At 36.2% G+C, this 16142-nt stretch overlaps 1 protein-coding gene across 7 annotated transcripts in view; it reads right to left on the bottom strand.

Annotated features, from left to right (window-relative positions):
* The window catches only part of RBPJ (recombination signal binding protein for immunoglobulin kappa J region), a 225027-nt gene that overhangs the window by 10477 nt on the left and 198408 nt on the right, over positions 1-16142 (bottom strand). For all 7 annotated transcript variants that reach the window (XM_041751592.1, XM_041751586.1, XM_041751587.1 and 4 more), the window contains 3 exons: positions 9100-9265; positions 4143-4317; positions 77-214 (listed from right to left, as the gene is read on the bottom strand). In XM_041751592.1, coding sequence (XP_041607526.1) covers positions 77-214; positions 4143-4317; positions 9100-9265 — 479 coding nt within the window. The remainder of the gene's footprint in view (positions 1-76; positions 215-4142; positions 4318-9099; positions 9266-16142) is intronic.

The raw sequence follows: 16142 nt of genomic DNA on the forward strand, positions 1-16142 counted from the left end.
TATACTTATATGCCTTATTATCAAAGAATTTAACAATTTCACACTAAAAACATCAAATATGCATTCTCATACTCACAGAGATGAATGTAAAATGCTCCCCATTGCTGAGAACTGGCATGGAAATTACCTCCTTCTACATGTAAGTATCTGGTACTAACTGTCTGGGATCGAAGTCGATTAAACAGAGCCACCTTTGTTCCTGAGGCAATGCATACTGCAAAGAAAAAATAGCTTCTATTTATGTGATTGGGAGAAGGGAGCTGTACTTGGCAAATTGTGATTATTCTTTACAAATTGATACCCCCCCCCAAAAAAAAGTCAAAGTAACTCATTGATAATGTTATGCTAAAAAGATAAACTATGACCATAAGAATAATTTTAAAAATTTTAAAATGAGGACTACACAGTATGTTTCATGCAGTGCTATACAGTAAAGGGAAATTATTTTTTAAATAATAAATATCAAATAGAAAATTGATTAAATATATTATAATATCATTTACCTATTTAAATAATGTGCATCTTAAATGCATTGATAAATATCTCCCTAGAAGATCCCGGAGTGGAAAAGCAGACTCTAAAACCCTCTGTATACTGTGGTTTCATCAGGTAAACACACACACACACACACACACACACACACACACACACACACATTTATGTGATTGCACGTTCTCCATGTGCTCAAATCCAATTCTATGGAATATATTCATAGAGAGAGGTCTAGGAGAATGTTTACCAAAGTTGATGCCAACTACCTCTGTGATTTTAGAGATTTTGATTTTTTTCTAAATACCTTGAAGTAGAGTGGTGCATGAAATTTCATGGAGAAAACACACACACACACAACAACAAACCAACCACATCTATGTAAGCAGGAAAATATTCTGAAAGTGAAATATATTCTTTGCCAAGAAGACACTTATGATCAATAGAAAAACAAAATTAGAGGTTCAATAAAATCCTCTAATTTGAATTAGAAATAGTCTGGGGGTGCCTGGTTGGCTCAGTCAGTTAAGTGTCTGCCTTTGGCTCAGGTCATGATCCTGGAGTCCTGGGATAGAGCCCCAGGTCAGGCTTCCTGCTCAGTGGGGAGTCAGCCCCTCCCTCTGGGTCTCCCTCATCCCACTTGTGCTCTAATAAATAAATAAAATCTTAAAAAGTCCAAATACATGACATTAGCAAGAACCCTCTACTATCACTATAAATAAGCCTTGTCCTTCAGCAGCAACAAAAAACCACAAAGAAAAACAAATTTAAATCTGACCAAACTTCTATAAAACCAAACTTAACAGACAGGTTCCTCTGAGCCCTGTTTTCAAGTAGGCCTCTACCTCGGGCCCAGGGATTGGCCTGCCCAGCCCAGTTACTCCAAGAACCTGCTAAATCATCTTCCCACCCTCGGTATCTGATCAAGTTTCTCATCTCCCACTCTGCCTATCGGGCCAACTTTTAGCAAAAAGCCTGCTGAGCAGGCTCCTCTAGAACACCCTTACCCTTAGTGTTTCCTCTTAGTCATTTTCTACCCACCGACCTCTCCGTCCCCTGGCTCCCGCCATGCTGCTCCTTGACTATATAAATCTTTACTTGTCCTGGATGTATAGAGAACTGAGCTCAGTTCTACATTGAAGTTTCTTCTCCCTACTGTCATAGTACTGAACAAAATTCACCTTTACCACCTTTAACTAGTGTCTGGCTCTAGTGTGTTTCTCTTTGATACTACAAATTTACAAAAATACATTAAACTACATCTAGGAAATGAAATTAACAAAATCCAATATGTGGAAATGTCTCAGAGCTAAATGTCTTGGTCTCCTAAATAAACACATTATAAGGGGGGAGAGAGAGGGAGGGAGGGAGGGAGGGAAGGAAATGAAAATGGAATCCACAGATGATAAATACTCAAGGACGTGTCTACACATTATTTCTGGTGGAGATTCAAAATGTGAATTGTGATTCAAACAAAAAACTTAAAAAATAACATTTTAGACAATTTTATATTTGATCGACTAGGTATTTGATGAGATGAAGAAATTATTTTTTTATAGTTGTTTTATGACATATTTGTTTTTATGTGATCATAGTTTTATAATTATATTAAAAAAAATCCAAGAGCCCCTATCTTTCAGAGATACATATTTATAGATGATTTGTCTTGGATTTAGAACAAACTAAAATGAGGCAGAGGAAAGCAGGGTGGGAGAGGAGTATAGATGAAGTAAGACTGGCCTACAGTTAAGATCACTGCCAAAGTTAGATGATGAACACAAGAGGTTTCATGTAATTATGTAACTTTCTACTGTATTCTATTTGAAAACTTCCATAATATAAAGTAAATGATTACAATAATAATGACTGAGAGAACTAAAACCAACCAATACACAAAAACTCAGTAAGTTCATAATAAAACATAATGAAACAAAACAAAAGCAATTAAACTACACAAAACTCCTAAAACCTCACTGGGCACTTTAAAAGAATACTATTATTGTTATGCTACAAATTAGTAAATAAGCATTCATCCTGCCTTTCCTCTGTAGACTATACTTGAAACAAACTGCTAACAAATTAAGTTAGAAGTAAAAGAATTAGAAAAAGCCCTTCATAAAACGCTGGATTTAAGCAGCAATCATCAATAGTTAAGGTTGCTGAGGAACTCTGTAACGGATGGATTAGGCTAAAAACAGCTCAACTTACTCTAAACAATTTTAAGGATCAAGAAGTGGGGTGATCAGATATCATATGGCTTCTGATTTGAAGGAAACAAACATATAGAGGACCACCTAATTCTAAACTAAGTCTTTAAGTCTAACCAGCAGTTTATGGAAAATATGAGAGACAGAAGCACATGTAATCAGCCAGATTCAGAATATGGAAATTCCAAAAGAAAAATGCCCAGTTTCTTCAACCAACATGGAAGAAAAGGTTGGAGGGGGACAGAATACCCTATTACAGATTAAAACGTATGGACCTTCTTTGGATCCAAGTTTGAACAGGCCAACTGCTAAAAAAAAAAAACCATGGAAACATAACTGCAAAAAGTCTGCAGAGGGACTGGCTTTTTAGATGGCACTAGAGGACTACTATCAACTTTTTTAGGCATACTGTTGCTTAAAAAGAAAGTTATCTATTAGAGTCACTCCTGCAGAAATGGTGGCTGAAAGAACAGGATAGCTGAGATTTCCATTAAAATATTCCACCTGTCAGAGAAGGAAGAGGCCATAGAAATAATAAAACAGCACTGGCAAAACCTGTTGAGGCCAGGTATATGGTCACCTTACACTCCTTTCTCCCTTTTACTAAGTCTGAAAGTTTTTCATCACAGAGAGTTAAAATAAAGAAAAGCAAAGAGATGTAGGAGTTGAAATCTATAATTTAAATCAGACAGCATTTATCTTTGGTAGTTCAAAAATTTGCTCATGAGACAGCAATCTTTGCCAGAGTAACCATATTAAAATTTTTGTTTAGGTTTTCAGAATGGCCTTCCAAAGCCTGCTTAAGAATAGTGTCTCTCAAAGAGGAGCTTTTGACATTCTTGGTGGATCAATTCTCCATGGAATGAGAATGAGAACATTTAGCATCACTGGCCCAACACACCCAATGCCATCATCACTCCCTAGTCACTCATGGCAAAAGGGAAAAAAACCCTCCATTTTTCCATATGCCTCTGGGGAGCAGTGAAGAACCCAGTCTGGTTGGGAACCATTTCCCTAGACCAGGTACTGTCCATTTCAATTAAAAAAAAAAAAAAAACCCATAAAGTGGCAATAATAAATTAATATGACAGTTTCAGATAAAGTGAGGGCCACAAAAATATTAGTAAATAAATTTGCTATCAAAAAGCACAATTTTTAATTTTTAATTAAAAATATAGTTGAGGGATCCCTGGGTGGCGCAGCGGTTTGGCGCCTGCCTTTGGCCCAGGGCGTGATCCTGGAGACCTGGGATCGAATCCCACATCGGGCTCCCGGTGCATGGAGCCTACTTCTCCCTCTGCCTGTGTCTCTGCCTCTCTCTCTCTCTCTGTGTGTGACTATCATAAATAAATAAAAAAAATTTTAATAAAAAAAAATATAGTTGAATCTATCTTATCAATTTATGGTGGGAATTGGTGGCAAAAAAGAAAATTCAAGCATACATACAGTCAGCATTTTTCAATGACTGCTTCTTTTTGGAAGGTTTGGAAATGACTTTTATCCGCTTGCTGAGGAACACACCAATGTCATCGCTGTTGCCGTAGAACATCTTTACAGACAACATGAAGTGCTTTCTTTTGTCTGAATCAGATATGTACAATGTTTTGGCTGTGCAATAGTTCTGTGAAAGAAAAGGAGAATTTCAATAGCACCAAAACCTTGTTGGTTATGTACTTACAGCTCAGCATGGCCGTAGCTAGGTTTTCAATGAATGAATTCGATGAATAACTGATAAAACTGCAAAAATTACTGAAATTCATCTCTGAAGACAAAGTACTGTCAGTCATCTTTATCAAGTCTATAAAATACTAACGTTGTGATCCATTTTACCCTAAGACTGTTTTAAAAGTTTTCTGTTTTATATAGCTCTACACCTATATCACAGAATTATCAATGCTACAGCAGTCTTTTTTAAAATAGAATTTTACAGTTAAAAAAAAAAAAAAAGCCCATGACTGTATTTCTGCAAAGAACACATATACATAAGGCTATCTGAATTCAACAGAATTATGTTAAGAGTTTTTAGCAGTGGTCCTTTTGAAAATAGTGCAGTGTTTCTCTTAGTTAGACTTTAGAGAACCACCTGTAAATCTGATGAAAATAGCATTAGACTAATTGGATAGTTATAAAATATTTTAATGCCATTAAGTGATATGAACATAGATTAAAGAACTCTTTATAAAAAAGGGGGTGACTCTACCCAATGGGTAATTCATATTATTATATCACCCAAAGACTGGACTGAGGGGTGCCTGGCTGGCTCAGTCAGTAGAGCATGAGACTTTTGATCTCCCAGTTGAGTTCAAGCCCCACTTTGGGGACAGTGCTTAATTAAAAAAAAAAAGAAGAAAGGAAGAAAAAAGAAAAAGAAGAACAACAACAACTAGATTGAAAGGTAACAGAGAAAATAAGCACATCAAGATGGCAGTTTACCAGAAAATAAATTCTGGTAACTGACAAGATAGAATTAAGGAGATATTGCACTAGCAAAACAGCAGCAACACTCTCAATGCTATTGTTTCAAATATATATGACAAATTCTAAAATCTTTCCTACTCCCCTGATCGCCGTGAATTAGGCAAAGAAATGAATTCTTGATCTCTTTTTCCACATTGGATAAATTATGCTCAAACACAGCTTAGATATTTAAAATATTTGAATTATATTTTTTAAAAGATCAATATTCTACCTTAAAATTAGGTTAAACAAGTTTCTTTGACTACCTCTGTTGTTTCTTTTAAAAATTAGGAAAAATGCAACTCATTTAGGAAATAGCTAATGTACTCTAGGTTCTTGATTTTTTTAATTGTAATCACAAGCAATTTTAGTAGCAAAACAAAAACAATGCCGCAGTTTATTTCACTTCTCAATAACAAAATCATGTAAGAAAATGTAGGTGCCATATGACTATTTTACACTCAATTAAGTTTGCAAAAATTCAGAAGTATGGTAAAAGCTTTGAGAAGCTTTGTACTGTAGAAGACAAAATGAAGATAAAGTTAATAATAGTAATAAGAAAAATGAAAACAACAGTACTTCGCACTCATGCAGCTTCTTTTTACTCAGGATCTCCAAGTGCTAAGAGATGCTGCGCATACAATAAAAAGCACTGAAGGTCAGATTAAGCCTAAACTATGGAATTGTTCTGCACCATAAAAGACACTAGAAAAATAAGTATCAATGTACTAAAGCAGAGAGTTACAGGAAACAAAAATAAATTGTCTAAATGAAGACAAATTCAGGATGGCTGGGTGGCTCAGTGGTTTGGCGCCGCCTGCCTTCAGCCTAGGGCGTGATCCTGGACACATCGGGCTCCCTGCATGGAGCCTGCTTCTCCCTCTGCCTCTGCCTCTGCCCCGCCCCCCCATGTCTCTCATGAATAAATAAAACCTTAAAAAAAAAATAAATGAAGAAAAATTCTCAAGGGAAAAAGACTTTCACCCAAAGGGTTTTATTTGGAAAAAGCAAATGCATGTATATCCCTTTGGAAAAAAAGGAAAATGTATCCCTATTTTTACAAAAGTGAGTAATCTGAATCCATAAAACAAACAAACAAACATCATACCTGGGGTAACTTAATTAGAACCATTATTTAAAAAAAAAAAAAACAACTATAAGACTACAGACTACAAACTACTCAAATTCTATTCCATGGGGGCGGGGGGAAGAACGACTCACTATTCAGAAAAAGTATTACAGCTTTGAGAAAATAAATAAAATTTAAAGTTACATTTGTCATACTAAAAGGCGAGATTAGCTAACAAAATTCTAGAATAGAAAATGGCATGTAATAAACCTTTCTGTAAAAAATGAACAATTCAAGAACAACTCTTTGAAGACAAGATCTTCATGCCATAGTAAAAAAACCTTTGCCCCGAAATGAGTATCAGATCTAATACTGCAAAAGTAGAAATATGTGAATTATACAAACAGTGCTAGCAAGAGAGGTTTAGGGAGTATATTTTTTAAAAATATGTAAGAAAAACACAAGTGGGCTAACCAGGGAATTAATTCATGTTTTATTGCTTACCTAGTTCCAATTATGTAATATATAAAATTGAGGAAATTAATATTTAACAAATTTAAAACCTTAAGTGAAATCTCAGATCCAAAATATTACTAATATAGAGTCAAATGTCATGACCATATTAAGCACTACATACAGTACTTTACTGTAATGCATATTAAGTACAAATACCCAATAGTACAAAAATAAATATTCCTTCTTTTTGAGTAATGGCTAATTGAACCATTCATTGAGCAGACTGTTGAAAGAAAAGAGTATTACCTTAAAGGAATGGAGGTAAAGTGAGACAGGCAAGAGCAAAGGGCCTCTCTCTGAAGCTCAGCATTGTAATGCTCCGGCTGTCTTTGCCTACGGGCCCACACCTACCATGTTCTTACATCTTTAGGTTCCAAGCACAGAAGATGCTCCTTCCACCTGGAATGCGTTTCTGCTCACTCTCAACAAGTCTTAACTTTATATAATGTGAGACTTCTCTAATAGCATTTTTCATTAAAACTAGTATTAACTAGTAACTTAATATTTGGCTTATAGACATTATACTACCCCATTAGTAGATGCTTTCAATACTAGTTAATGCACAAGGTTTCAGGTATTCTTTTGTCTTCTGTGAATTTTTAAGGCTTGGGGAAAGAATATAATGATATAAGTTGAAGAAAGAATACTAAGCCATGATGCTGGGAAAGGCAAGTGGGGATGCTGTTTGTTTGTTATTACTTCCTTTAAAATGCTGGAAGCTGATTAAAAAAAAAAAAAAAAAGAAGGGGCGGGGAGATGCCTGCATGGCTCAGTGGCTGAGTTTCTGCTTTCCGCTCAGGGTGTGATCCTGGAGTCCCGCTCAGGGTGTGATCCTGGAGTCCCGCTCAGGGTGTGATCCTAGAGTCCCAGGATCAAGTCCCACATCTGACTCCCTGCATGGAGCCTGCTTCTTCCTCTGCCTGTGTCTCTGCCTCTCTCTGTGTCTCTCATGAATAAATAAATAAAATCTTAAAGCAAAATAAGATAAATAAAATAAAATAAAGTAAAATAAAATGCTGGAAGCTGGAACTGGTTAAAGCAAGCAATGGAATTCGGTTAACAGTTGTATACACTGGTAGCTACAATCTCCGGCTTCTCACTACCTACCTAAGTATTCATTTCATAGTACCAAGTGTCTAAGTGGAGACCTATAACTCTTGAGACTTTCTACAGAATAGTAAAATAGGGGAGACACAGCTAAGACCTATCAGATCAGCCTATCACTTAAATATATCCTTGGAAAAAAAAAATATATATATATCCTTGGAAAAAAAAAATATATATATATCCTTGGAAAAAAAAAATATATATATATCCTTGGGCTCAAGGGCCATAATTTAGATATATTTCTTACTGTTATATTTTCTTTTAAAATGAAACCACCTTTATGGTAATAAGCTTTACTACCAATCTAATTTAAAAATACATAGTTGATAAGTTTTATTTATAAAAATTATAAAGATACAAATGTCATAAAAATATTTGAAGAAGGTCATTAAGGCTTCTTAGTGTGCATTCTGTGTCTAGCTCATCACCTTCAATGTTACCTGCCAGCCCCCATCCCCACTGCCAACTACGATAAGGCAAACACTAAGATAGTCAGGGAAGATTTACTGAATGAGGAAATAGCTTCTTTTGTATTATTTTAAAAGAGATTCATATGATCGTTGAGAACAAACCATTTTTCGAACTTTAATATCAAGGGAAAAAAATAATAGCAAAATGCTAACTCAGTAAGAACTATTTTTGAATACTAAAGGTATAGACTGAAATGATTAGTTTCTAATAAAATACAATTAATAAAACTAATAAATAAATTCCATTTCCTAACAAATTAAAGAAAACCCCTAAAAGTCTGAGTAAAGCTAATTGTGGCCATTTTTGTCAATAGCGTAGTTTTGTTCCACAGAGAAGCTAGACATTTACAATCTTTACAACCCAGGTAAATACTTCTAAGAATTTCTCTCTCTTTGTTTCCATATAAGACTGAGAGTAAAATATTATTGAACTGTGTATTTTCTCTGTTTATTGAGTCTCATATACCCGTCAAACACATGAGAGATTAGGCTTTTAAATTATTATTGGCTTCCAATGGAACTTTTTTCACAGCCTGCTAAAACTGCCCCCAAGCTGAGGAAGCTTGCTGCGTGTCACTTTTAGATGTCCACAAGCTCATTACTAGACCATAGCTATTTGAGAACTTTATCTCTGATGGGTGAGGCTGTGTGTATCTGTGGGAAGGTGTTCAGAATATTGCTACCAAAAGCCATAAAAAGAAAAAAATCACCACCACAAAAACAAATAAGAAAACCACATGCTGCCATGGTGCCTTTTAGGAGAACCAACACCATTTTAATTTACCTTTCCTTCCAAGTTCAGCTGCTGCATTTCTTGGTCACTATTTCCTATTCCAATAAATGCACATGGTTGAGACTCTTGTTCAGAACAACCATCCCGTTCCATTTGTTCTTTTTTTTTCTTCCATCCACTGCCCATAAGATACACACAAGGAGGAGGGCAAAAAAACCTGAAACAGTGGGGGAAACACACACACACACACACACACACACACACACCACACACACACACACCACACACACCACACACACAAAAATGCAATTAGATTCAAGAAAAATATTTCCTTTCCTTGAACATATGAATACAAAATTATATTGAACTGCATAAGTAACCTCCTAACGAAACATTTTGGTGAAGCCTTTGAAATGCAAATAGTCATGTCCAGAGCACAGAAATCAAGGCTTCCACAAAAACTACATTTGTTCAGAGCAGGTTCATCTATACTGGAATTATGCAATCAATTACATTAAATACTTTTTGGAGCAGGGAGTCTCCCTTTAATTTTCATAGAGCTCAGAATTCTGAACTATTGGAATTCAGCAAATCCAATGAAGTCTAAAAGGCTACAGAAGATGATACACCACTGCGGAATCTGCAATTATTAATTAAGGTCTACTCAAAAATGATATATTATTAATCAAGGACACTATTGTTAGGGCTAATATACTTAACCTGGAAAACAGAGTAAGAGCAGCTTCCAAAGTAGAAGTTTTCAAAATATTAATAGAAAAATTAAAAGCAAAGTGAATGACTGGATTACTATGTTTTCTGTATGTTCCACCCTGAACACCTGGTGCAAGTGGATGACTGAAACAACAATGACATTGTACCCTTTCAACTCACAGATTACCAACGGATTTGGTTTGCTAGCTGCCAAAAAACCTGCCTTCAAAAATTCTTCCCACCTAGAATAACTTCCTTATATCGTTGACCCTTGAACACTGTGGGGGTTAGGGGTGCCAGCTTTCTATGCAGCAAAAAAAAAAAATCCATGTCTAACTTCTGACCCCCCCAAAACTTAACTACAAATAGCCTACTGTTGACCAGGAAGCCTTACCATTAACATAAACAGTCAACACATACTTTGTATCTTATATGTATTATATGCTGTATTCTCACAACAAAGCTAGACAAAAGAAAATATTATTAAGAAAATCTTAAGAAAAATACATTTGTAATATATAGTATTAATTGAAAAAAATATGCACATAAGTAGACCCTGCAGACTAAACCCATGTAGTCCAAGAGTCAACTGCTATTTTCTCTCTAGCAATTAAAAAATATCTATTTCAAAGCCTAGCTCAAGCCCCTATTTTATAGCTCAGATCATCAATCCGGTCCTTACACAGGGTATAATTTGCTTTTGCTCAATTATACATATTGGCTTGTGCATACTTTAAAACGTTTACACCATGTCTCATCAAGGGGTCTGAAAACCAAATACCTACTCAAATAGGAGCTAAGTAAACTCAAATAGTAGCCAGGTAAGTAATTTAGTGGGTGAACCAGGCTACAATAAATAAGTAGGAATATCCTTTAATTACACGAAGAAGTAGGTTCCCTCCTTTTTCTTGAAAACACACAGTCCTGATGGTAATTCCCAATTTCTGTATAGTTATGAGTAAAGGAAAATTTGTATTTCTTTTAAGCCTACTAGAAGAAAAAGAAGAACTTAAATGCAATGATAAGCAGCTATTGGTGTGTGATTCTGATGATAACGAGGCACAATAATAGCAAGCCTGTGAACACACACTTTGCTCAACTACTGGCATGTGGACCTAGTGTTGGTCACATCCTTCAATTGTTCAACAGATGCTTGAAATTAAATTTAATATGAAGTTCCTTATAAAATTTAGCCACTAATTTATGCTTTTTAACACTTTGTAGGCCAAGAGCGCGCAGGCTTAAGTGACAAAATGTGTACATGTGCCTATTTGTGTGTATGTATGTAACACACTGACAACACCAGGGTGGATTTGGCCTCAGCCCTTCCTAAAGGTAGTTAGTATCTACTTTTTGTTTGTTTCCCCCCTTAGCACCTACTACAATATTGACTGAACTGAATCAAAACTATGTAACAACTACTTTTCACTCAACTCTAAAGACTACTTTAGGAGTAATTTATATTAATTTATAAGAAGTGAGCTGGGTTTATGTAATATTCATTAATTTACCAAATTATTACACCCCTTGTCTGTACCCCTAGTGTATGAGGCACTGGGAATATAGGAGTCAAAAAAAAAAAAGACAAAAATTTCTGTCCTGATGGAATTCACACTCTAATAGAAGTGACACACAATTAAAAAAAAAAAAAAAACATAAATGAGTAAGGTAGCTTATATATTCTGTTAGCTGGTGAGAAGTACTGAGGGAAAAAATTAAGCAGATAAGGAGTACTTAAAATGTAGAATACCTACGTAGCCAGGGAAAGCTTCCTTAAAAGGTAAGCCCGAGTTACATCCTAAAGCAATGGGTAGCTGGGGTAGGAGTATTTCAGTTGAGGGAAAATCAAGTGTAAAGGCTCTACAGTAGGAAGGACTAAATAAAACAGACTGTGTCTAAACAAACACAGACCAGTGTGGCTGGAGTTGAGAATAGAAGATGAAACCTAGGTAATGGAGAAGAAGATGAAGTAGGCCCTGGGGGTCAAGCTGAGTGAGGAGAGAAGCCACTGAAGTCTTCTCATATTTATCTAAAGCAATAAAAAGGCAGCAGAGCAGCTTTCATGCCTACATACTCTCACTGTGGCTGTGGATACAGAGGTCACAGCCGAGGTAGTGGGCTCAGCTCCAGGTCACTCCAAGTTTGGAGGGATGCCTGGAGTAGCTGGGCTAGTACTGGAGTTGGCTCAATTCAAGTCTACGGCAGGGATCTTTCTGGCCTCTCACACTGGGAGCCTCCCAATGCTTACCATGGCACAGACTCAAATACCTAGCTGGCACACTATTGGGAGGTTGAGAAGGCATCAATTTAGGAAACTTGCCTCCTATTAGTGTTTTTTTGTTTATATTGAACGCTGATATTAAAATTCCTTAGTAAACTGGTATACCAGCTATAAAATTCAGAGTGGTGCTTCAGTAGAGTGTACCAGACATGGGAGTCAAATCTCAACAAGTTATCATAAAAGATATTTTTATCTCACACCTAAAATAATATAAAGAGGGTTAAAACTGTAGAAGATTGGGTAGTACTGGCTTTCTCAAGAGTATTGTGATAAAATGGCATAAACAAGGTATAAAATTAGGTTGCCAATGAATTCTTTATCACTTAAAACTCAGACAAGATTCTATATTGAAAGCGCCTTCCAATAAGAAAAATAAAGACTTCACAAATGCCTTGTGTTTTTTGTCAACTCTACAACAATTAAAAAAAGTCGCAATGTAAGAAAACAGCAAATCCAGTACAATCTAAATGTCAAGACTATTTCTATATAATGCGTTGATGAAAACCATATTTTAAAGACCCCAATATTGTCACCCCCTAGGAAACAGCTAATGAGTCAGGTTTGCATTTCCAAAGACTTCAGTAGTAACATCATTAAATAGAAGATAAGCATACACACAGCAAAAGAACACAGACAAAAGAAAGGAAATTTTTCTATCTCTTTGGGTCTTCCTCAATTTCTTTCAGAAGTGTTCTGTAGTTTTTAGGGTAGAGATCCTCTACCTCTTAGGTTAGGTTTATTCCTAGGTACCTTATGCTTTTGGGTGCAACTGTAAATGGGACTGACTCCTTAATTTCTCTTTCTTCAGTCTCATTGTTAGGGTATAGAAATGTCACTGATTTCTGGGCATTGATTTTGTATCCTGCCACACTGCCGAATTGCTGTATGAGTTCTAGCGATCTTGGGGTGGAGTCTTCCAGGTTTTCTTTTTTTTAAAAAAATTTTTATTTATTTATTCATGAGATCACAGAGAGAGAGAGAGAGAGAGGCAGAGAGGCAGAAGCAGACTCCATGCAGGGAGCCCGACGCGGTACTCGATCCTGGGTCTTCAGGATCACGCCCTGGGCTGAAGGTGGTGCTAAACCGCTGGGCCACCGGGGCTGCCTTCTTTTGGGTTTTCTTTTTTCTTTTCTTTTTTTTTCTTTTGGGTTTTCTAAGTACAGTATCATGTCATCTGTGAAGAGGGAGAGTTTGACCTCTTTGCCAATTTGAATGCCTTTTATTTCTTTCTGTTGTCTGATTGCTGAGGCTAGGACTTCTAGTACTATGTTGAATAAGCAGTGGTGAGAGTAGACATCCCTGTTGTGTTCCTGATATCAGAGGAAAGGCTCTCTAGAAATGATGAATATCCACCATTTGTTTCAACATGGAACTGGAAGGTATTATGCTGAGTGAAGTAAGTCAACTGGAGAAGGACAAACATTACATGGTTTCACTCATGTGGGGAATATAAAAGAATAATAAAAGGGATTATAGGGGAAAGGAGAGAAAATGAGTGGGAAAAATCCGAGAGGGTGAGAGATTATAAGAGACTCCTAACTCTGAGAAACAAACAAGGGGTAGTGGAAGGAGAGGTGGGCGGGGGGGTGGGTTGGGGTGACTGGGTGACGGGCACTGAGGGGGCACTAGGCGAGATTAGTACTGGGTGTTACACTCTATGTTGGCAAATTGAACTCCAATAAAAAACTATACAAAAAAGAAAAAGGAAATTAAAGGGAGTAAGGATTAAAAAAAAGTCACCTAATTGACAGAAGAAAAATTAAAATACACCTGATGCTGCCATATGGAATCACTGAGTTTTTAAATTTGGGCAGTTGGTCAGTATGTACCAAATACTCAGTGAAAAGTCTGACCAACAAGTGGCCAGCTCCCAGAGTTTAAGAGCCACTATAAAAGAATATGCTACAAAACAATGTGCCTTGATTTTCTGCATGTCCCCTACATAGCTCTATCTAGCAACTGTGACAAACAATGCTTTTTTCCTGCCACTTGGTGGCAATATGCACACATTTACAATGTTGCTCATTTCCTAGTTTAAACAATCAGTCTTTATTTTCAGAGAATGATTCAACAACTTTTTCCTCAAACCAGGAGATGGGGTCTGGAAAATACCTTACAGATTCAAAGAAGCCTTTTCATTCAGCCCAACACATAAAATAGGTTAGGTTAGACAAAATCCAAACATCATTTATGTTATCTGACCTTTGCAGAATCATTATCCTTTGATGATTATTCAATCCAAAAGTACCAAAATAGAAATGTTTTTACACACCACAGTTACCTCATTTAAAACACATTCTCAGTATGACTTCAGGAGCATCACCTCATTGTCTACGTGGCTTTATTGTCGCCTCAACAGCATCTCTATCATCTTCACTACTGCTTAATGACTTCCGTTGACACAAAGTTGAAGGAATACTAATATGTCAAATGTAGTTTCCTTGTGATTAATGAAAATTTTCCTCCAGACAAAATAATCTTTTTAAAAGTCATTTTACTTTAACCTGGAATAATCTTCTTTAATGAAAAAGTAAAACTAATCATTAACATCAGTGACCAGATGTCCAAAAAGGAAATATTTGTTATTAGGCACCAAAGTTAATACCAAGGACAATTTAAAATTTAAGGATAAATTTTCCTGACCTAGTATTTCTAGCATCATTCACTGGAGTTATTTTATAGCCAAGAAGACTGTGGTCATGTCCCCAAGTTACCTTGTGCCTTATGCCTTAGCAGCTTTTCAGAAAGGCCTGAATTTGGATTAACAAGAAAGAAGGCAGATCTTACTCTTTCCACTGTGTATGCCACCAGTAAGGGGCCAGACTTCGTCCAGGAGGCTGGACCACACGAGCAGTTCCTTACCACTAATCCTTTTTTAAAATCAAGTAATTTTAATAGGTTTTCACCCTTTGTTGTAAAATGAATACATATCTACTCTGAAATTTTAATAACACAAATATGTAAAAACACAGGAAAATAGTTCCTTTGGCCTTTTTATTTCTTCATTCTTCGGAGGCCAGAAGCTTAGATTCTTCAAGCTCTGCTTTACCTGGTGTCTTAGACAAGCCAGGACATACCCAAATAGAGAGGAAGTGAAAACAAAGGCAATCACAACAAAGGATAACCTTTAAATCACCTACTTGAGAAGGCACTATCTCTTTGTCCTCATTTATTTTTGATAGTGACTAACAGGAAGGAACCTCATTTGGACTTAGGCATAACTTCTTAAGTAGCTGTTCCTTTCTACTTTCCCCTTGGGGCCTCAGTTATCCAGTATTAAATGACACAGTGACTTTCAAAATTCCTAGTAAAGATCCTTTTGCATAGTACTGGCACCTAATTTCCTAACCAAAATAAGGAATAAATGAATTAATGAATGAATCCAGTTGCACCAAAATGCACCTTCAAAAACCCAGAGAAAGAACAGCAATAAACACACATCTACTAATGATTTCCATTAGACGCAGCCCAGGTTCTCTCAGCTGATAGTAAAGGAACGATCCAAAGCAAAGTTCACAAAGTTTTTGTTCTTTAGGCATCATCATCTCCTCCATCTTCAACTCTACTATATGTGACCAACACTCAGACACAAAATGGAAAACTATGAAAATTAGGGCAATAAAAAATATGAAATTTGGAGTTATAGTCACAGGGGTTCTAATTCTGGCTCCATGGATTCTTAAATTAAGATGAACCTAGGCATATTAAAGTCTCTAATCTTTCATTTCCTCATTCAAAGAATGAGGATTATAACATACTGACTTTACAAGATTATTCTGAGGATTAAAAATTTAAAATATCTGTAAGGCATTTCCAGTCGGGTCCCTAATTGGAGCTGAATAAAGGGCAAGTGTTTCTTCAGGTTTATTATGAAGTGTAAGTCTGGCCTGCTAGACTAATCAAATATTGAGGGTGTTTACTTGTTCTGTTTCTTCGAAAGACAATCTGCTCTGCACACACACCCAATTACATTAGTTAAACAAACAAACAAACAAACAAACAAACAAAAAACCCAGAATATCCAGTAACAATGTCATAAGAAAAAGGAGCCACTATCTTGATTTGGTTCTGTATCTCAGAAACTGTGGATACCAACTTCTTC

The sequence above is a fragment of the Vulpes lagopus genome, chromosome 4 (assembly GCF_018345385.1).
Source record: "Vulpes lagopus strain Blue_001 chromosome 4, ASM1834538v1, whole genome shotgun sequence".
NCBI lineage: Eukaryota > Metazoa > Chordata > Mammalia > Carnivora > Canidae > Vulpes > Vulpes lagopus.